The sequence below is a fragment of the Aotus nancymaae genome, unplaced genomic scaffold (assembly GCF_030222135.1).
Source record: "Aotus nancymaae isolate 86718 unplaced genomic scaffold, 86718_ANA_hifiasm-v0.15.2.pri h1tg000002l, whole genome shotgun sequence".
NCBI lineage: Eukaryota > Metazoa > Chordata > Mammalia > Primates > Aotidae > Aotus > Aotus nancymaae.
Genome location: NW_026988413.1, coordinates 21519883 through 21540965, shown reverse-complemented (window position 1 = coordinate 21540965; position 21083 = coordinate 21519883). Strand labels below are relative to the sequence as shown.

Genomic DNA, 21083 nt, shown 5'->3' with positions numbered 1-21083 from the left:
GCAAATATCACACTCCCATATTATTCTATTAGTAAATATAACAAACTGTGACCCCTTCGTGACTGTAGTTGTGGAGAGTGTGGCACTAATGAGGCAAAATAGGAGACCCTGTTTGTCCAGTCTCTGTTTCTACTGCTCCTTGGGCAAAGAACAGGTTTGTTTTTTTGGCTGATGGTGGTGAGCATAATATTTGACTCTGCATGTCAATGAAGTCATTGTTATAAAACTCCCTGTGAGTAAACAATTATCTGTATTCAGATTAAAATAGTTGTAAAGATTCTAGTTACTGAAAATGAAGTCTTCATTTGTCTTTAAAAAGGTCATGTCCTTCTTTTTCCTATTTTTTTCAGCCATCAATTGCCGCAGAAATTTAGGCCCCAATTTGTGAATAAGTCCCTTTAATTTTTTGTTGCTGAATGAATGAAATACCATCGGTACCAATGGTCCTGGGAACCATCCCCCCATTCATGGATTTCTTACTACTGGGAGCAGCCATCTATATAATAACATGGTGGCCAGGGACTACAAGGGTGGGCCTTTCCATCTGATGATTCTGAGTACAAGAAAGCTCTCAGATCAGTGGAGCCTCCTCAGGGCGGGTTACAAGACTGACTGTCAGGGTATTGCACAGTGTCTAGGGACTGAGTTCACTCCTGACTCGACATCTAGGAAAAGTACAAACAGCGAAGGTAGGCTACCATGTGTATCTGCCTCTGGGCAATCCCAACGCTGTCTGTACACTGACCTTTGTTTTATTTAGGTAGTGATACCCAGAGAAGACTGACAGACAGTGAGTGTTAGAGTATGGGCCCACAGAGATAGATAGAGTACCAGTCAAGCAGAAGAGACTTGGAGATGCATCAAAAAACAGATACAAAGCAGAGTGACTGTGTCAGAGAAAACATGTACATTTAGAAAGAGGAAGATTGAACAAAAAAAGCATGTATCAGAATCTGCATTTGGAGGAGGTAAAAGAGCGGTATAATGGGGGAATGAGAGAGACTGAGACTTACTAATCTTCTGAGCCTGAGAATATTAGGATGCAAAGCTGTTTTTCTCTGATGAAGAATACTTTCTTCCTGTATCCTAATATTCCTCCAAAAAGATCATACGACTCGTGCTGCTAGGCACAGCTCATTTGCATCCAGACTTCATCATTATCAAATGACGATTATTAAATACCCACTTTGGAATCAAATTTAGCCCCATACATCACTCATTCAAAGATCAGACTTGTGGCGGCTTTAGTTTGCAGAACCCAACTGTAAACTTAAGAGAAGCCAGAAGGATCTATGAGCTAATGAGAAATCCTTATTAGGACCCAGACACTTGACCCTAGCAGAGGCCTTCATCTATTAACTCTTATTTAACTTAGAATTATAACAAGCCTGGCTATCTTAGTTTTTAGGCAACAGCCAGCTAAGAAAGAACAGACTGTGAAGGACAAGTTATATTGGCAACAAGGAAAAATATGCTCTAATAGCCTGACAGCGAGGGAGGCAGCAGAAAAACTCAGAACCGGACACAGAATGAGCAGTCTGGGACCTCTCAGGGTTGGTACAAACAGTTGAGCAGACTTCTTACAACCAGGTGCTCTCCTTCTAGTATCTCACATTTAAACGATTGTAAAAACTTTATATATATGAGTCTTAGAGATTATCTCATCCAACTCCTTCATTAGAATATTTAAATGATAATATGGCCAGGTGCAATGGCTCGCGCCTGTAATCCCAGCACTTTGGGAGCCTGAGGCAGGTGGATCACTTGAGGCCAGAAGTTTGAGAGCAGCCTGGCTAACATAGCAAAAAACTGTCTCTATTAAAAGTACAAAAATTAGCCAGGTGTGGTGGCGTGTGCCTGTAGTCCCAGCTACTTTGGAGGCTGAGGCAGGAGACTCACTTGAACCTGGGAGGTGAATGCTGCAGTGAGCTGAGATAGTGCTACTGCTCTCCAGCCAGGATGACAGAGCAAGACTCCATCTCAAAGAAAAAAAAAAGTTTAAATGATGATCGTATACTAACAAAAACTTAAGGCGATTTGTATATTAGTTTAAATTGACATCGAGTCAATATCTCTAAAAGGAAAGTTTTGGCATTTGAAAGGGTAGAATTCTGTCACCTGAAAATCATTTTTATTTGGATCATTTAGTTCTCTGATGATGCTTAATTATTTTTGCGTGAAGACGGACAGGCATGGGCGTTGATGCCATCTTGTTCATTGGGAGACTCTTTCTGCACTAGCTTGGTTTTTCTATTCAGAGATAAGGTCTGGCTGGGCTGGGCTGCGGGCCCCTGGTTTCTCTTCTGTGTTAAGCCAGCTTTCAAAAGAGAAGAGTTATTAAATTAAGATCACAAAATTACTGATTTTCTAACGGATTCTTCTTCAGCTTTTGGAAAAGTCAAGAAGTATATCCTTTGCAAATAATATATATATTTGGGCATAGCTCTAGTTTCTTTATATTTACTATAGAACCTCTGGAAAATTGTTTATTTCACCCAGCACCCTAGTCACTTAGCACCGAAGGAATCTGTCCCCCATCTTGCCCATCTTTCTGCCATGATGTCTCCTTTAGCTCAGTCCTCACTTTTTTTTTTTTTTTTTTTTTGAGACAGACTCTCATTCTGTTGTCCAGGCTGGAGTGTAGTGGCACGATCTCAGCTCACTGCAACCTTCACCTCCCGGGTTCAACTGATTCTCCCGCCTCAGTCTACCGAGTAGCTGGGATTACAGGCACATGCCACCACGTCCGGCTAATTTTTGTGATTTTAGTAGAGACAGGGTTTCACTGTGTTGCCCAGGCTGGTCTTGAACACCTGACCTCAAATAATCCTCCCGTCTCAGCCTCCCAAAGTGCTGGGATTACAGGCGTGAGCCGCCGTGCCCGGCCTGTCCTCACTCTGGAGTGTGTGTGACCACTGCTCTGGGTTGAAGCATATCAGACTTCTGTCTGCCACAGGCAAATCATTCTGCCCGTGGAGGCATTTTGAATGACCACTCCAGCCGTTTCTTCCAGCCCAGTCACATGATGGCATGAATCAGATGTGTCTTCCAGGAAACTACAAGGAGAAAAGAGCATCGGGGTTACTCTGATTTGATCTCTGCTGCTCTTGTCGGCGGTATGTGTTCTGTTGCTGGTCTCTGTAAATGGAGTAGAGAATGAAGACTTTCTGGATGACTGTGCTGGTCCCTGCTCCAAGGCCCTGGTGTGGGCCAGTCTCTCAGGGAGTCACTCCGGGCTGTGAGGAGCGCATCAAGTCGTGCCTCAGGGCCTGGAAGAGGCTAATGAGGGACTGGGCCCAGATGTCCTTCTGATAGCCTTGGGACAGGGCTGTGCGATAGGCCGTGTAGGCCAGGGTCAGCACTGTCCTTTCAAAGTCTTCTTTCTTGAGGATGCCAGGGTGGCTAGAGAGGCTGGCGCTGAGCCGGCGGATGTCTGGGATGCTTTTGGGGATGACGTTGTTGCAGATGGTGTGGAAGTCCGAGGCCTTCCGCAAGGAGGCCAGCTCCTCGTCCTTGATAGAGATCTGCAGGTCAGGGCTGATCTCAAGTTCGGCCAGCAGGAACTGGTGAGAAATGCGGGATGTGCAGAGACATGAAGTAAGGCACGGTTGATTCATTAACACGCACCTTCCCTTAGGGGGGCAGCTGCTAGAAGAGCTTTGGAACCCATGAGACCTGAGTTTCCGTTCTGACTTTCTCACTTGCTGTGTAAACTTGGATGAGTTACTTAACTTCTCTGAGCCTCCCTTTCCTTCTGTGTAAATGATCAGTAACAACATCTACTTCACTTGGATATTGTGAGAGGTAAATAAGACAAATAGGGACGAAGCTAATACAATACCTGGTTCAAAACCAGTGTTTAAGGGACTAATTATAGTTTTTAGTGTCCTGGATAAATTCCTTCTTCCCTTTCTTTCTCCCACCCAACAAAGATCATCTAAAGCATCAACTATTTCGGATAATTTTAAGGCGGAAGCTGGGAGACTCTGATTAGCTTGCTTTTTCTATTCAAAGACAGGGTGTGGCTGGACTGGGCTGTGGGCCCCTTCTTGTTTCCCTTCTGTGTTAAACCAGCTTTCAAAAAAGAAGAGTTCAGACATAAAGGTCATAAAATTGCTGATTTTCATTTTTTTTTAAAATTTTTTTGAGATGGAGTCTCACTCTGTCGTCTAGGCTGGAGTGCAGTGGCACAATCTCTGTTTACTGCAACCTCTGCCTCCTGGGTTCAAGTGATTCTCCTGCCTCAACCTCCCAAGTAGCTGGGATTACAAGTCTGCACCACTACACCTGGCTAATTTTCGTATTTTTAGTAGAGACAGGGTTTCACCATGTTGGCCAGGCTGGTCTTGAATTCCTGACCTCAGGTGATCCACTGGCCTCGGCCTCCCAAAGTGCTGGGATTACAGGTGCGGGAAGTAGAAAAGTTTCTCTTCAAAGTTTCCCTTCTTGTTAAAAAATAAGTTTTCTGATAACTCTTAGCTAAGCCATATCCTATGTAGCTATTAGACATGCCATGCTTACAGTCACATAGTATATTCTATGTCCTTGTACTTTAACGGAGATATCTGTGCTGGATGTGCTCACAGGCATGTCCCAGCTCACAGCCTATGCCCCTTACCTGTTTTAAAAAGTTTTAAGTTATTAGCCAATCGTGTTTTAGTTTAGATTGTGAGGTCTGGCTCCAACCAATGGAGATGAGATGCAGCAGTAAGGGCAACCCCAAATGTATAACGAATAAATATGTCTGCTTTTCCTTTGTTCATTGCACTCTTGTGGCAAGATGGCCAGCGAGGGTACCCTTCCCTCAGTGCAGGAAGTGAATACTGCTTTGCTGAGAGATCCTTTGTCTCAGTGCTAATTTTTCTTTGCTGCACCAAGATCTGTTTCCAACAACAGGCATGAGCCACCACACCTGGCCCTGCTGTCTCTTTCTTAACCAGAGAGCCCTAGTGCATGGAGTCAGAGGATGTCAAAGCTGGAGGGGAACTTTGGACAGCATAGTTGAATTCTCTCACTTAACAGTTAAGGAGAGTCAGGCCCAGAGAGAAACGGTGGCTTATGCAAGGTGGCACAGTGGATGGGTGACAGAGCCAGGACTAAAGCTCAGATCTTGAGCCTGGGATCACAACACTGAACCAATCTGGGTGGCCTCAGAAAATTGACTCTGTGGTTTGGAGGAGGAGTGGGGTCTCAGTGATGCAGGGTAAGAGGTAGAAGAAGAGAGCCTACAGGGTGGTCCCTGGCTTCCAGAAACCCAGCTGGGCTGGCAGCTCAGCCAGACAGCATTGCTGTCACAGCATGCAGGGCCTTGGAGACATGGCTGCACCCAGACAATAGCTTGGCATTTCCTGGTGCGTCCTGCCTCAAGGCCTTTGCTTGGGAATATTGTTGCACTCTGGTGCCTGGGTCCCAGGAATAACGCCTGCAGTCCAAACCTAATTTTTAGTTTAAACTGAACTGAACTCCTAATGCCATCATTCTCTGTTATAGGTTGTGGGAAAGAGAGAAGGTATGAGGAATATCTTTGAATGAGCAGGATTCTATAACCTCTACAAATTAGGCTATTCTCTACCACAGCAGCGGTCACTCATGATCAGGGGCTCAGGTCACTTCTTTTCTAAAAATGATAGAGGAAGTGCAGTGCCTTTTGGGTGACTTGGATTGAGCGCATTCCCCTCTGCCTACCTCGTAGAGCAGCTCCACCTCCTCCAGGGAGGTCTGCAGGACTGGGTTCAATGGCAGTGATGAGGACCTCTTTGGCCGGTGGGCAGCAGGGAAGAGCATGGCTGAAAGAAAGAAAACAGTGAGCTTCTGGCTGCTGTGTGTACCCTGACCTTCTCCCTCTGATCCACCTTGAGGGTAGACAAGGAGTCTTAAAATTGGACTGACTTGGGTGTACGGTGGCTCACACCTGTAATCCCAGCACTTTGGGAGGCTGAGGTAGGTGGATTACCTGAGGTCAGGAGTTTGAGACTAGCCTGGCCAACATGGCGAAAACCTGTCTCTACTAAAAATACAAAAAATTAGCTGGGCATAGTGGTGGGCACCTGTAGTCCCAGCTACTTAGGAGGCTGAGACAGGAGAATCACTTGAACTCGGGTGGTGAAGGTTACAGTGAGCTGAGATTAAGCCATTGCACTCCAGCCTGGGCAACAGAGCGATACTCCATCTCAGAACAGGCAAGCAAACAAAAAACAGGACTGACTTGAAAGTGGTGGTGGTCATAGAGTGTGGAGAGAGGTGAGAGGTGACACACTCCCCTGGTGTGTCCCAGAACACTCTCAGGCATGTCAGACCAGTGGCTTAAAAACTGGTTGCTCATCAGAACCATCAGAGAAAGTGAGAAGAGAAAAGAAAAAGAAAAAAAAAAGCCATCTGAGAAAGTTTTACAAAATCTATATGCCTGGGGTTACGCATGCCCTAGGGAATTTATATTAAACCAAAGAAATAAAGCAAAGCAGAAATGAGTGAACAAACAAAAAACCTCAAATTCAGTAAGTGAGTTCCCTGAAAACACTGTTCCCTAATAGCACTGCCCCATCTTGGCACTTTATCAGTATGAAGTGCTGGTTTATGTTGATTCACTGCCCTTTTAATCAGAAGATCAGGCTTCTGGCTACCCCAGCCATCCAAAATATAGCTGCCAAGAATCTGAACATAGGTGACGAAATAAAGGAAGAGAGCTATACAAGACCTTGGCCCTTGGACCTAGGGCATCATTGTGGGGTCAAGCTCAGGGCTTCACTCAAGGGTTGGCTGATTTTTTTTTTTTTTTTTTTTTGTGATGGAGTCTTGCTCTGTCACCTAGTCTGGAGTGCAGTGGCGCGATCTCAGCTCACTGCAACCTCTGCTTCCTGGCTTCAAGTGATTCTCCTGCCTCAGCCTCCTGAGTAGCTGGGATTACAGGCATGCACCACCACGAACCTGGCTAATTTTTTATTTTTAGTAGAGACAGGGTTTCACTGTGTTGGCTAGGCTGGTCTCGAACTCCTGACCTCAAGTGATCCGACTGCTTGGCCTCCCAAAGTACTGGGATTTCAGGCATGAGCCACTGCGCCTGGCTGGGACTGGCTGATTTAGAAATGCATTTCATATAAAGTCAGTGACTTGACAGTGCTGTTCCCCAGTGGTTGCAGGTAGAAGTGGTAGCTGGAGGAAGACGAATGGCTACTAGAGGTACACAGGACAGCAAGAATTAGGTACTGACTGGGACAAGTGAGGCAGAAGACAGAACATCAGAGGTATAGGAACGATCATTATAAATTGCAGTTCTCCAGGACCACACCAGGGCAGGAGCAAATAGCCCCGATCACTTCCACAGCCCCTCTGGGGAGCAGGCACTGTGCAGAAATGATCGGTAAGCCCTTTGCCAGCTGATAGAAAAAGGTGCAGCTTCTTTAAGACACTTGATTGTGATCTACCAGAAAACTGGGGAAGTAACTGTAAAAATTGGAGACTGCAAGGTGTTGGCAACCCCTGAAGTTATGCAAGCATATTTTGCTTAATCATAAATGAGCTCTGCTAGTTGATAATGGTGCCCTTGAGCCATTGAGAAAAGGTCAAATTATATTCAGTGTACTCAGTTAAAGAAGGAAGGCTGGGTGTAGTGGTTCATGCCTGTAATCCCAGCACTTTGGGAGGCTGAGGTGGGTGTATCACATGAGGCTATGAGTTTGAGACCAGCCTGGTCAACATGGTTAAACTGCATCTTTACTAAAAATACAAAAATTAGCTGGGCATGGTGGTGTGTTCCTGTAATCCCAGCTACTTGGGAGGCTGAGGTAGGAGAAGTCCTTGAACCTGGGAGGTGGAGCTTGCAGTGAGCCAAGATCATGCTACTGCACTCCAGCCTGGGCAACAGAGCGAGACTCCATCTCAAAAAAAAAAAAAAAAAAAAGCATTTTAGAAGGATTTCCATCAGAAGTGATTTTAAAAAGGGAAACATCTTTAACTTAAAGGAATTTGTCCAGGCATGGGGGCTCACGCCTGTAATCCCAGGACTTTGGGAGGTGGAGGCAGGTGGATCACGAGGTCAAGAGATCGAGACCATCCTGGCCAAAGTGGTGCATCCCTGTCTCTACTGAAAATGCAAAAATTATCTGGGCGTGGTGGCACACGCCTGTAGTCCCAGCTACTTGGGAGGCTGAGGCAGGAGAATCACTTGAACCTGGTAGGTAGAGGTTGCAGTGAGCCAAGATGGCGTCAGTGCATTACAGTCTGGTGACAGAGTGAGACTCCGTCTCAAAAAAAAAAAAAAGGAACTTTTCTGAAAAAGCTCACTGACCTCACTGGTAAGGATCTGCCTTGTCCCAGAAAAGCCTGATGGATGTATTATAGTATTGCTGTAAACAGCTTTCTCAGTAACTGATTTATGATCAATACCACAAGTTCCTCAAGGGCTGGGATAGATATGGTTTTATATTTCTGTACCTCTGGCAGGCTTCTGGGTGTGCACCAGACATAGCTGTTGGTGACCAAATCCCTGCACTAAAGTTTGCCTCGACCAGCAGAGTGACCAGCTCTGCTTTGCCAGGCCATCCCCGGGGAAGGAGCTATGAACTCCATGGCAGTATTCCCTAGCCCAGCATTTCAGCAGTTTATACTCTTTGCCAGAAGAGAGTCAGTTTCCCACAGAATCATAGATTTTAGGGCTTGAGGAAGCCTTTGCCTCTGCTTATCCATTGCCAGTGCCCGTAGTTTCAGGTGGAACTCAGGAGAGCGAGGTGTCTGTGACTCCACTAGTTAACACTGTTAGAGTCACCAGAATGATTTCTTGCACCTGGCTCCAGAGTTCTGATTTAGTTGAACCAGAGTGCACTGAACACATTACGATTTCGGAAAACTTCCTAAGTGCTTCTAATGACAGCCAACGTTGAGAACCACCGTCCAGTCAGAGTGAGTTTGACCTGAAATTGTACAGAAGACGCTGACCCTAGGCTGTGTGGCAGCTCTCTGGTTAGACCAGTGGTTCCCAGCCTTGACTAGACATTAGATTCATCTGGGCACTTTTAGAAACCCAAATGCCCAAGACCACACTCCAGGCCAATTTATGGGCATCTCTGGGAGTGAAATGTAGGCACTGGGACTTTTTCCAGCTCACAGGCTCCAGTGAGTCGCCAGATCTCTGTTATCCACATTGTAGGCAGGCCAATGGTGTCTTTCTACCATAAAACAATTCAGAGCATTTTCCTATCTTTTGGGGCCTTACGAGGTCATCTGAAGAGACCAAGGTCATCATGTTCTTGGAGGTTAAGAAGAGCAGGCACAAAGAGGGCACAGACTTTGTCTCTGCTTTCTCCTTGGCATGAGATGAGCTGGTCCAGGATCAAGGTGTGGCCTGTTTCTTTCTTTATGCTCTTTATTCCAACCAGGAAGAAAGCAGGTAGATTAAACCCCCGTCTCAGGATAGGAGCTAAGAGGGACTTGACTTCTTTAATTCTGCTAGAATTTATCTTTTATTGCAAATTAAAGGTATTGTTCCCTTAAACACACACACACACACACACACACACACACACACACACACACACACACACCCCTCACTCCCAGCAGATGAAGGAGGTAGGGAGGGATTGTCAGGGTGTGGAGGTGTGGAGTGCTTTCTGCTTGCTATAATCACAGCCAGCCTGTGGCTGCCTGCCTGGAAGTTATTCATGATCTGAGGCCTGGACTTTCTTCACTCGGTTGTTGCCCTGTGAACAGCAACATGCCTTTAACATGCTCACCCCAGGTGGACCCCCCTAGTTCTCAGAGAGCCAAGAAGAAAATACTTCCTGACTTAAAGCTGGCTTGATAATGGAAGCGTTGTCATTTCCAATAGCTTTTGGTCTCCTACTGAACAATAACATAATTTGGTGGAGACTTAGAAATAGCTTCAGCCTTCAGACAAGGAGGATGGCTATTGCTTTAGAATGTATGTGTGAGTCAGGCATGGTGGCTTACATTTGTAATCCCAGAAATTTGGGAGGGTGAGGTGGGCAGATCACTTGAACCCAGGAGTTTGAGACCAGCCTGGGCAACATAGTGAGAACTGTTTCTACTAAAAATAAAGGAAATTAGCTGGGCATGGTGGCACATGCTTATGGCCCCAGCTACTTGGGAGGCTGAGGCAGGAGGATCAATTGGGTCTGGGAAGTCAAGGCTGCAGTGAGCTGTGATCAGCCACTGTACTCTTTGAGACCAGACTGGGCAACAGAGTGAGACCCTATCTCAAAAGAAAAAAAAAAAGCCAAGCAAATGAAGAAAGCATTTCTAATGTAACTGAGAAGGATCAATATCTAGAAGGTAAAAAAAGAGGTCTTACCAATTCATTTAAAAAGTAAAAACTTAGAATATATGTGTGGGAAGCACAGGAATCTTAAAGATGGGTCTCTCTCCCTCCCTTCCTCACCCCCACCCTTGTACTGGTCCACCAGCCCTGGCAGAGCTGCCCCTCACATTTCCGTGGCGTGGCTGTTTTGACCTTGTGCATCGGGCGGGGGTAGGGACGGTTCTGCCCCTTAGGCTGCTGGAGGGCAGTCAGCTCTAGGGTAGACACCTCAGTGGCTAAGATCTGACTCCCTGTGGGAGGCAAGACCTAGAGAGAATAAACTTATCTCCACTGAAGAGGCTGGAGGTGAGGTGGGTGAGAAATAGCTCCAGCTGATCCATGTCAAAACACAGAGGTAAAATTTCCCAATGTATGGTCACTCCAAGATGTTCTTGTTCATAATGACGAAGGCTGTACCCCGCTAGAAATGCTGATGGCTGAAACAAGGGCTGGCAAACTCCAAGATGTGTATGTGCAAAGCTGGAAACCAGAGTCGTCTCTACATTTCAGAAAATCCTGTTTCCCCAGGAAGCCTTTCCTGGGACCCCCACCGTGTCTCTGTCTCCTGGTGCTTTCTGCATCCAGGCTTCACGTTCTGCAGCTTGCTGCACACCACCCTGAAGAGTTTCATCAGGGTTGCCAGGCCCTGGGAGGGCACGAATGGGCTGCGTGCAGCCTCTGCTTTGCCTCTGTGTGTGCGTAATGCAGAGCTCTGGGTATAGTCTTGGGATATGTTTCGGAATTATTTAAAAAAAACATAAACTAGGTAGTAAAAAAAACAAAACAACAGCCTTGGAGAATTTTCAGGGCTTTGCTGGGTTTTTCTTCCTCTCCCTTCTGTCCCGTCTTTCAAACTTATGGAAGTCGCTTTAAGTTCAGCTCCCTGCTCCCTGTGAGCTGTGAGTAAAGTGCTCCGGGCAGCCCAGGCTTTGCCAGGCTGGTGGGAGGGAGGCCTGAGTGCTCCTCCCTGGATGCCCATTAGCAACGGCACCTCCTCTGAGAGGGGGATGGGGAGAGCAGAGACCGGCAGGAGGACCCCACGCCTCCCCGGTGCTGCCTGAGCGCTGAACCTCAGACAAGAAGGCTGCTGAGATGTTTGTCAGAAGCACGGACTTTGTGCATCTTTTGCTTGTGCAAAATTGAGCCCATCTGTTTACTTTCTTCTCCATTCCATGCTCCCCGCCCAGCCCACTGTCCAGGACGTAAATTCCTTCAGGATGTCAATATGTCCATGAGGGCTACTCGCTGTGTCTGTCCTAGGGACCCTGAGACTCAATGGTCTGCTTGTATGGAAGTCGGCCGCACAGGCTGGCGGCGGGGTGGGGAGACCAAGGGCTGCTCAGCTCCCCCTCGACTCCCTGGACAAATGAACATCTAGGATACATGGGACCGACCAGCATAGAACAAGTGACTCACTTGCTAAAGGTCATGCACATGGACTAAGTTAGTCCAGGAACTGGATCCAGAGTTCATGATTCATGTGTTATAGCGTGTTCTGTCTGTGTCTTCTGCTGAGAGATACCTCTCAACCTCAGACTAAAGCTTTTAACATGTTGGGCTCAGACATAATAATGTCATAGCTACGGGCACTCACTGTGTGCATTGTGCTGTCCATAAGTACCTTGTGAGGTAAATAGTAACTTTCCATTTTATAGATGAAGAAACTCGGAGGTTAAGAAAATTGTCCTAGGCCATCCAATTTATTTGAGGTAGGGCTGGGATTAAAATCTAGATCTCTGGCAAGGCATGGTGGCTCACGCCTGTAATCCCAGCACTTTGGGAGGCCGAGGCGGGCGAAACACAAGGTCAAGAGATCGAGACCATCCTGGCCAACATGGTGAAACCCCACCTCTATTAAAAATACAAAAATTAGCTGGGCGTGGTGGCGGGCACCTATAATTCCAGCTACTCAGGAGGCTGAGGCAGGAGAATCGCTTGAACATGGTAGGCAGAGGTTGCAGTGAGCTGAGGTCGTGGCACTGCATTCCTGGGTGACAGAGCGAGACTCTGCCTCAAAAAAAAAAAAAATCCAGATCTCCGAGGTTCCAAAACCCAATCTCACTAATAAGGTGAACAGTGCAATCTTTTTGTAGGTACCTTTGCACAGAGACTGGGCATTCTTCAGTTCTGAATAACTACAGAAAGGATAAATGGTAGTTAGTTATGAATGAATGCATGCATTTGATATAAAAATGTGTATCTATATATATCTATATATAGAGAGAGGGGGGGAGAGAGAGAGAGAGAGAGAGAGAGAGAGAGAGACTGAGTCTTGCTCTTGTTACCCAGGCTGGAGTGCAATGGCATGATCTTGGCTCACTGCAACCTCCGCCTCCTGGTTCAAGCAATTCTCCTGCCTCAGCCTCCTGCGTAGCTGGGATTACAGGTGCCTGCCACCTCACCTGGCTAATTTTTGTATTTTTAGTAGAGATGGGGTTTTTCCATTTTGGCCAGGCTGGTATCGAACTCCTGACCTCGTGATCTGCCCGCCTTGGCCTCCCAAAGTGCTGGGATTACAGGTGTAAGCCACTGTGCTCGGCCAAAACGTATTCTTAAATGGATCACACATATTTTTTAAAACTCTGACTTGACTTATAATAATGTGACATACAAGGTCAAAGGAGTACTTTTAGGATCACTCTCCTGCATCGATTATCCTTTTCTCTCTCCTTGTTCCTTTTTTTTATTGGAGACAAGAGTCTTGCTCTGTTGCCCACACTGGAGTGCAGTGGTACAATCTCGGCTCCCAGGTGCATGCAATTCTTGTGCCTCAGCCTCCTGAGTAGCTGAGACTACAGGTGCATGCTACCATGCCCAGCTAATTTTGTATTTTTTTTCAGTAGAGACGGGGTTGTTCACCATGTTGGCCAGGCTGATCTCGAACTCCTGACCTTAAGTGATCTGCCTGCCTCAGCCTCCCAAAGTGCTGGGATTACAGGTGTGAGCCACCACGCCTGGCCCCTTATTGTTCCTTTGCAATCGCTTGGCAAAAGCACAATCCGGGCTCTACCTGTTTCACACCCACACTGGTACACCTGAATGTGGCTGGAGAAAAGCGCTCTTTGTGGTGACTATATTTAAAATTACAACCGTCTGTACTCACTAGCTTGTGTCCCTACTTTATTATCATCCAACAATCACCTATTTTAAAATATAAATACATTTGCTGCCTGTTTCCCCTCACTAGAGGATACGGGATTTTGTCTGTTTGGTTCACTGTTATATTCCCAGTGCCTGGCATCATGCCCCTTCCTGCTTGTCAAATGAATAAATAATCCCATAGGAACACATCACCTGCCCTCATCACTAAGCTCTATTCTTTTCAAAATCCTTCTTTTTCTTTTTTTTTGAGACGGAGTCTCACTATGTTCACCCAGGCTGGAGTGCAGTGGCGCGATCTCAGCTCATCGTAACCTCCGCCCCCCGGGTTTAAGCGATTCTCCTGCCTCAGCCTCCTGAGTAGCTGGGATTATAGGCACGTGCCACCACGCCCAGCTAATTTTTGTATTTTTAGTAGATACAGGATTTCACCACGTTGGTAAGGCTGGTCTCGATCTCCTGACCTCATGATCCACCCACCTTAGCCTCAAAAAGTGCTGGGATTACAGGTGTGAGCCACTGCGCCCGGCCCCAAATCCTTCTTTCTCTAATAGGGTGAATCTGGAGTTTATTTGCAGTTTTCAGTCTTGGCTAATGATCAGAAAGTAGATGTTGACTTCGATCTCCACCACACCCTCTCCTTATCCCTGAGGAGTCCCTGTTTGGTCCTGGAAGAAGCTATTTTTTAAATTTATCTCAGTGAGGGGTGGCCCCTACCTCCCCACACCTTAGCCCTTCAAAGCTTTCTTGCCTAGACAAACAGCCAGAGGCACTCCAGTGGAGTAGCCTGCCTTTGGGAGTCTGACCTTCTCTTTGACTTTTTGTAATCTGGGTTAAAAGTCTCTTTCTTCTTCTTTCCTCCCATTACTCCAATATGTTCAGTAGCCCAGGATTCAGGCTAACCACGCTTTCTACCGAACTGTGTGTAGCATTTGTGGCAAAGACTGGCTGGAAAGGATTCAAGCTGCAGAGCATCTCAAGCCAAACTACAACTGTATTTTTAATGAATCAGTTGAAGCAACTTGATGGAAAGGACAGTGGGTGTGGAAAGGAAAGACTCTCGTTTGTAAAAGATCTTTTGCCAGAGCTGACTGATGTCATCTACTTTTTGGCTCCTGGGCCAGCCCTCTGGAAACACACTACTATTCTGAGAGAGACAGGGTCTCGGCCCTGTGCGTGGGGGTCCTCTGGGAGAGCTCCCGAAACAGCTCTGACAGCCAGCTCCTCTTGCTGGAAAGCTCCACCAGGCAGGGGGAGCCTGGAGCTGCCAGGAGCAGGTGAGTGGCCCATGGTGGATGGAGAAATATGGAGAGCAGATGAATGAGGACGGGACACTCTGACGGCTGATGGACCTGGGGGATCAAACCCAACCCTGCCCTTGCAGCTGGGGGAACTGGGGCACTTCATTTCTTGCCTTGCCCTCCAGTTTTCTTACCTGTAAATGATCAGGATGGCACCTGCCTCACGGAGTTACTGTGGAGCGAGGAAATGGCTCTGTATGGGGCACTCGGGCAGTGAATACTTAAGACAATTTTCCTTTTGAACACAGGGTCTTGCTCTGTCATCCAGGCTGGAGTGCGGTGGTGCAATCATAGCTCTCTGCCTTTCACCTCCTGGGCTGAAGTGATCCTACTGCCTTAACCTTCTGAGTGGCTGGGACTACAGGCATATGCTACTATGCTCAGCTAATTTTTTTTTTAACTTTAATTTTTTTAAGAGATGGGGGTCTCACTGTGTTTCCAGGCTGGTCTCGAACTCCTGCCCTCTCAGTCCCCTAAGTCACTGGAATTTACAAGCATGCACCACCATGCCCGGCAGTCAGTGAGTACTTACTAAGTACCAACCACAGGCCCTTCCCTCGTGGAACATTCGTGACTGAGGACACACACAACCCTAAAATGGACACCTGAAAATCACGTAAGTTCCACCAAAAAATGGAAGGGCTGCTCTATTAAACTACCTAAAACATAATTTGCATGTATTCAACAAAAGCATAGATATCCATATTCATTAATAGATGCATATTTCTTTTTCAAGTCTGGCTAGTGCTCCCCATTTCAGTGTTGCCCTGGCAGGACCTGGTATGTGCTAGGATGTGGGCCACCTGTGTGTGTGTGTGTGTGTGTGTGTGTGTGTTTGTGTGTGTGTGTTTAGATGTGGCTTTCCGGGCTTGGCCACAGGTGAGTCATTTGGTCTTAATCAAGCTGGTGGGGCTGGAACGGGTGATCCTGGATCCTGGCATGGAAAGCTGCCTCCCAGGGTGGAATCCTAGAGAGCGCTTAGAGAAAGGCTGGGAGGATGGTAGGAAAAAGGCTGTCCTGACAGCAAGGTGTATATTGCCTGTGGGTTTACGCCTACATTTCTACATATTGGAGCAGGAGGGTGGGGGGATGGAAGTGGGGTGATGAAGGAGTTGGGGGCCGAAGGGCAGGGGGTAGAAGAGGAAAATCCCCAGAAGAGATTGCCCTAAGACTGTTTCCAAAGGGAATACTTTGAATTGGGGCTCGAGTCAGGGTGGGGTAAGGATGAAGGTGAAATGAATAATGTATCTGGAAAAACTGTTAATCATTTGGGTGTAACTCCTATTCTGTCTTAAAAAAAAAAAAAAAGATGGCAAGAATTCTGTGTTTCTTTTATAATTAGAAAAAAATGTTAAAAACGAAAAAAAAATCCACTACGTGGAAGACATTTGATGATGGTTGGAGGACCTCCATATCATTTGTTGACTCTGAGCCGTTAATCTAGCACTTCACATCCGCTGCCTCATCGTGGCCTCAAGATAGGCTGGCTTTGAGTCTGTGGATCGTGACCTCACTGGCGGCAGACCTTTCCCGATGCGGAAGAACGTGGGCCAGAGGACTTGCTCCCAGAATATTGCTGTAGATTCCCCTAAGAGCCTCAAACTTCCTTTAGTGAAAAATTTTTATTTTTCAAAAACTGGTAGGTAGTAGCTAATATTTATATTGTACTTTGTCATTTACAAAACATTTTCATCTATATTTTTGAATATGACCCTCACAGTAACATTATGAGGGTAAGTTTTATTGATGTGACGGATGTTAATGTCACCTGTTAGTGAACTAAAGCTCAGAGAGGTTAAGAGACTTGTCTGAGATCACACTGCCAAACAGAGATGGAACTTAAATCAGGTCTCTTGCAGAGTAGCTCATGATGTGGTTCTCATGTTTACAAGCCATATTGCAAGTCAGATAATTCCTTCTAGCTTTCTAACATCCTGTGCATTAGGAAGAGTGGGCCTTATTATCACGTGTAAGAGGCAAATCCTGTGTGATAAAGAGGGGAGTGACAAAACCCAACTCCAAGATCTCTTTGCTCTTTACTTCCAAGTACTACCCCAAAGTTTATGCACATCATGAAGAGGGAGGTGTGACAACAGGGTGACTATAGTCAATAATAATTTAATTGTACGTTTAAAAATAACTAAAAGAGGACCGGGCGCGGTGGCTCACGCCTGTAATCCCAGCACTTTGGGAGGCTGAGGTGAGCGGATCAGTTGTGGTTAGGAGTTCGAGACCAGTCTGGCCAATATGGTGAAACCTCATCTCTACTAAAAATACAAAAATTAGCCAGGCGTGGTGGTGCATGCCTGTAATTCCAGCTACTTGAGAGGCTGAGGCATTAGAATGGCTTGAACCTGGGAGGCAGAGGTTGCAGTGAGCCAAGATTGCACCACTGCACTCCAGCCTGGGCAACAGAGTGAGACTCCATCTCAATAAATAAATAAAATAGAAAATAAAAATTACTAAAAGAGTATCATTTGATTGTTTGTAACACAAAAGCTAAATGCTTGTGGTGATGGATACCCCATCTCCCATGATGAGATTACTATGCATTGCATGCCTGTATCAAAACATCTCATGGGCCCCAGAAATATGTACACCTATTATATAACCACAGAAATTAAAAATTAAAATAAAAAAAAGAAAAGGGAGGGGTGTACATGTGTGTATATGCACATGTATGCAAATGTTATGAGAAAAATGGAGAATGCTGTATTATTTGCTTCTGGGCAATGATCACTTCACAGCCCAGATCAAAAGACTTATATCCCTGTTAGAGATATAAGTCCCTCTTATCAGGCTTAACCTGATATTAGGTTAACTATGAGGAAATAAAACCCAAAATAAGTACAGTGGCTTTCACCTCCCTCCCATTCCAGATCCTTCTCTTGTGCTGCTCTGTCCCCACTCCTGGCACTCCTTCCTTCCCCGACACTGTCGTTGAGAAGCAAGCAGGAGGCGCGTCCATGCCACCATGCCAGTTGTCTTCCAATTTTGCATCTCTGGAAACACCGACTGGCCTGACTTGAAGAAGCCCCTTCTTGCAGTTCTTTCTAGGAGAGTGAACTCAGTTGACTTTAGAGAGTGGAAAGGTTTCCGTTCATATTGGTGAAGAGTGGGCAGTGCTGTGGGTCCCTCCTTTCCTAACACTGATAAACTCTAGTCTGAAGTGCTCCCGGTGTCTACCAAGCAGAGCCAGTCCCAGGGAAATGGAGAAAAGATGCCATCCAGCTCTGAGGAACTACATCATGAAGGGAGGGAAGTCAGTGATGAGAGAACAGCCTTTGCTGAGCCCCTTCTCTTTGTGAGGAGGTGATGGGGCTGGTGGGAGCAGCGGAGCATGCACACAGAGGGAAATGGGTTGCTCTCCTCACCTGCCCACCTCTGCCTGGCTGCAGAGATGTGTCCCTTCCTGGTGAGGAGGCAATGTCCTACAGAGCCTCTGCTTTGGTTCCCCCAGGGAGCAGGCCTTTGGCATCCCAGCCCCCATTACTCCATCATTTTAGCAGCAGACCTCAGCACCTGCTCTTCAGACGATCTGGCTCAACTGCTGCAGGTGGTGGGGGCACTTGAAGAAATGAATTCTACTTTCTATGAAGCAGAAATGCGTTCTCTCTGGGATGCCAGAAAGGGGTGCTCTCTGGGTTCTCCGCCTTGACCTAGTTCCCTCAGGGGCTTTGAATTTTCCAGTGTCGTTTCCCCATCACCCTCTAAGAAGTGGGAACATGTCAAGAAGCATCAAGCAATTGACAGATTAGATAAAGGAAGAGTGCGGGGCTCCTAATGTCCTTCCCTCCAAATTTTGAATTGCATTTAAGAAAAAATAATGAGCATCAAACAAACAAATGAATAAAAAGCAACTCACCCCTGCTCCACCTGTGGCACACAGAAGCCTGAGCATTGTAATACAACAGCAGAAGCAGCAATGTCTTCCAACGCATCTTGTCCTTCGAAAGATGAAAAATTGATTCTCAAGCCCAATGGAACCCCAGTGGCTGCAGGTATGCCCGTGCCGTTCTTCCCAGTGAGATGATGAAGTGCTTCTCTCCCTTCCTTTTGCAGATGTGCAGGAATGCCTACTTTGCCTCAGAAGGCTGCAGGCTGAAGGTTGCGTCCTGGGTGGGACAGGAGTCGGTACCTCTCTTCATTTGACTCTCTCTGGGATTGGGGGACTGGGCTTCCACAGAGAGAGACTGTTTTTGAGCACATCTGGAGTGACTCACGGGGCATGTGATCTCCTTGGCAGTAGGGTGGATAAATATAATTTCTGTACTTGAGTTCCATGTGTTGGATGCACCCACTGGAATTTTTCTTTAACAAACAGATCCGCGGAACTTGTTAGAGAGCCCGGCGAAGAGTTGGCTGCTCTCCCTGTCCACACATACGATACCAGAGCCAGGGGCGAGGGCTGGAGGCAGAATTGGGAGCCTGCCTGGCAGAGACCGGGGCTGGTTGAGCCTAAAGTTGCCTTCAGGACAGCAAAATCACTGTGGTGCCTGGGCTGAGTGTCACTGTTGCCTGGCCCTGGGGCTTGACTAGGATATTGGCACCTAGAGCCTGTGTGTGGTCTGCCCAGGTCCTGGGTACGTGGGAAGTTGGCAGGTTGTGACTGAGCTGAAGTGGAGAGGTGACATGGTACATTGGTGTTGTCCATGTGAAGGTGCATAGGTAATGATCCAGGAGCCCACAGAGGACCCCCAACTCACATCCGTGATGCTCCCGTTTCTGGGCTGTGCCTAGACCTGAGAACAAACCACTTTGATTTTCCCAAGCAAAAAGGGAGTGTTTTTCCATAACCATTGTAATATACTGCCATCGACCCCTAATTCGTTCCCATACTGCTTCCTCAACTTCTCTGAAATGATAGACAGGGACCGCTAAAACTTGAAGGACATTTAAAGATTACATCATCCTATGGGTTTTCCGGTTGGTTGAGGTGGTGCCGAGGGCTAAAGGGCTCCTTGAGAGGCCGCCTCCAAGTTCTACACTACTGCAATCAGAGCGCCTCTCTTCTCTGTTATAAGAAGTTATTTGGGAGCCAGGCATGGTGCTTCATGCCTATAATCTCAACAATCTGAGAGGCCAAAGTGGGGGAACTGCTTGAGGCCAGAAGTTCAAGACCAACCTAGGCAAAATAGAACCCATCTCTACAAAAAAATGAAAAAATTAGCTGGGCATGGTGGCATGTGCTTGTAGTCCTAGTTACTCAGGTGGCTGAGGCGGAGGATCGTTTAAGCCCAGGGGTTCAAGGCTGCAGTGAGCTATGATAACAACACTTTACTCCAGCCTGGGTGACAGAGAGAGAAACTTTCTCTAAAAAAAATAAATTTTAAAAACCCAGTTGTTTGGAAAAATAAAATACTGGACTACACCTGAAAACCAGTACTTTCACTAATATTAACAGTAGCTATTAGGTGCTTAATTTGTTTCGGGCAGAGTGCTAGATGCCCTCCTTGCATTAACTGATTTAATGCGTACACTGAGCTAGGAGGTTAGGGCACTAGCCAGCAGCACTCTCCAACAGAAATGTAATGTGAATTGCAAATGTCACTTAACATTTTTTTTCTTTCCTTTTTCTTTTTGAGACAGAGTCTTGCTCTGTCACCCAGGCTGGAGTGCAATGGCACGATCTTGGCTCACCACAACATCCACCTCCTGGTTGAAGTGATTCTCCTGCCTCAGCCTCCTGAGTAGCTGGGATTATGGGTGTGTACCACCATACCTGGCTAATTTTTTGTATTTTTAGTAGAGATGGGGTTTCACCATGTTGGTCAGGCTGGTCTCGACCTCCTGACCTCAGGTGATCCTCCTGCCTTGGCCTTTCAAAGTGCTGGGATTACAGGTGTGAGCCGCTGTGCCTGGCCCAACATTTTCTACTAGTCATATTAAAAAAAAAAGTAAAAAGAGGCTGGGTGCGGTGGCTCACGTCTGTAATCCCAGCATTTTGGGAGGCGAAGGCAGGCAGATTACCTGAGGTCAGGAGTTCATGACCAGCCGGGCCAACATAGCAAAACGTTGTCTCTCCTAAAATTTAGCCAGGCATGGTGGTGCGCACCTGTAATTCCAGCTACTCAGGAGGCTGAGGCAGGAGAGTCTCCTGAGTCCGGGAGGTGAAGGTTGCAGCCAGCCAATATTGTGCCACTGTAATCCAGCTTGGGCAACAAGAGTGAAACTCTGTCTCAAAAAAAATAAAAAAAAGTAAAAAGAAACAAGTGCAAAGAATAGTAATGACATCTTTCCTTTAATTCAGTATAGCCAAGATACTATCATTTCTACAAGTAAGTGAATAGTATTAGCAAGATACTTTATACGCTTTTTTACATGAGGCCTTTGAAATCTAATGTGTATTTCACACTTACAGCACTTCTCAATTC

General features: G+C 46.6%; 1 protein-coding gene across 1 annotated transcript; it reads right to left on the bottom strand.

Moving 5' to 3' along the window:
- Positions 1-2590: 2590 nt before the first annotated feature.
- Positions 2591-18900, bottom strand: FAM180A (family with sequence similarity 180 member A). The gene is made up of 3 exons (XM_012465725.2): positions 18575-18900; positions 5686-5786; positions 2591-3563 (listed from the first exon to the last, which is right to left on the bottom strand). Exons 1-3 carry the CDS (start codon positions 18648-18650, stop codon positions 3219-3221), a joined length of 522 nt encoding a protein of 173 aa, XP_012321148.1. The 5' UTR covers positions 18651-18900; the 3' UTR covers positions 2591-3218.
- Between the last annotated feature and the right edge of the window lie 2183 nt (positions 18901-21083).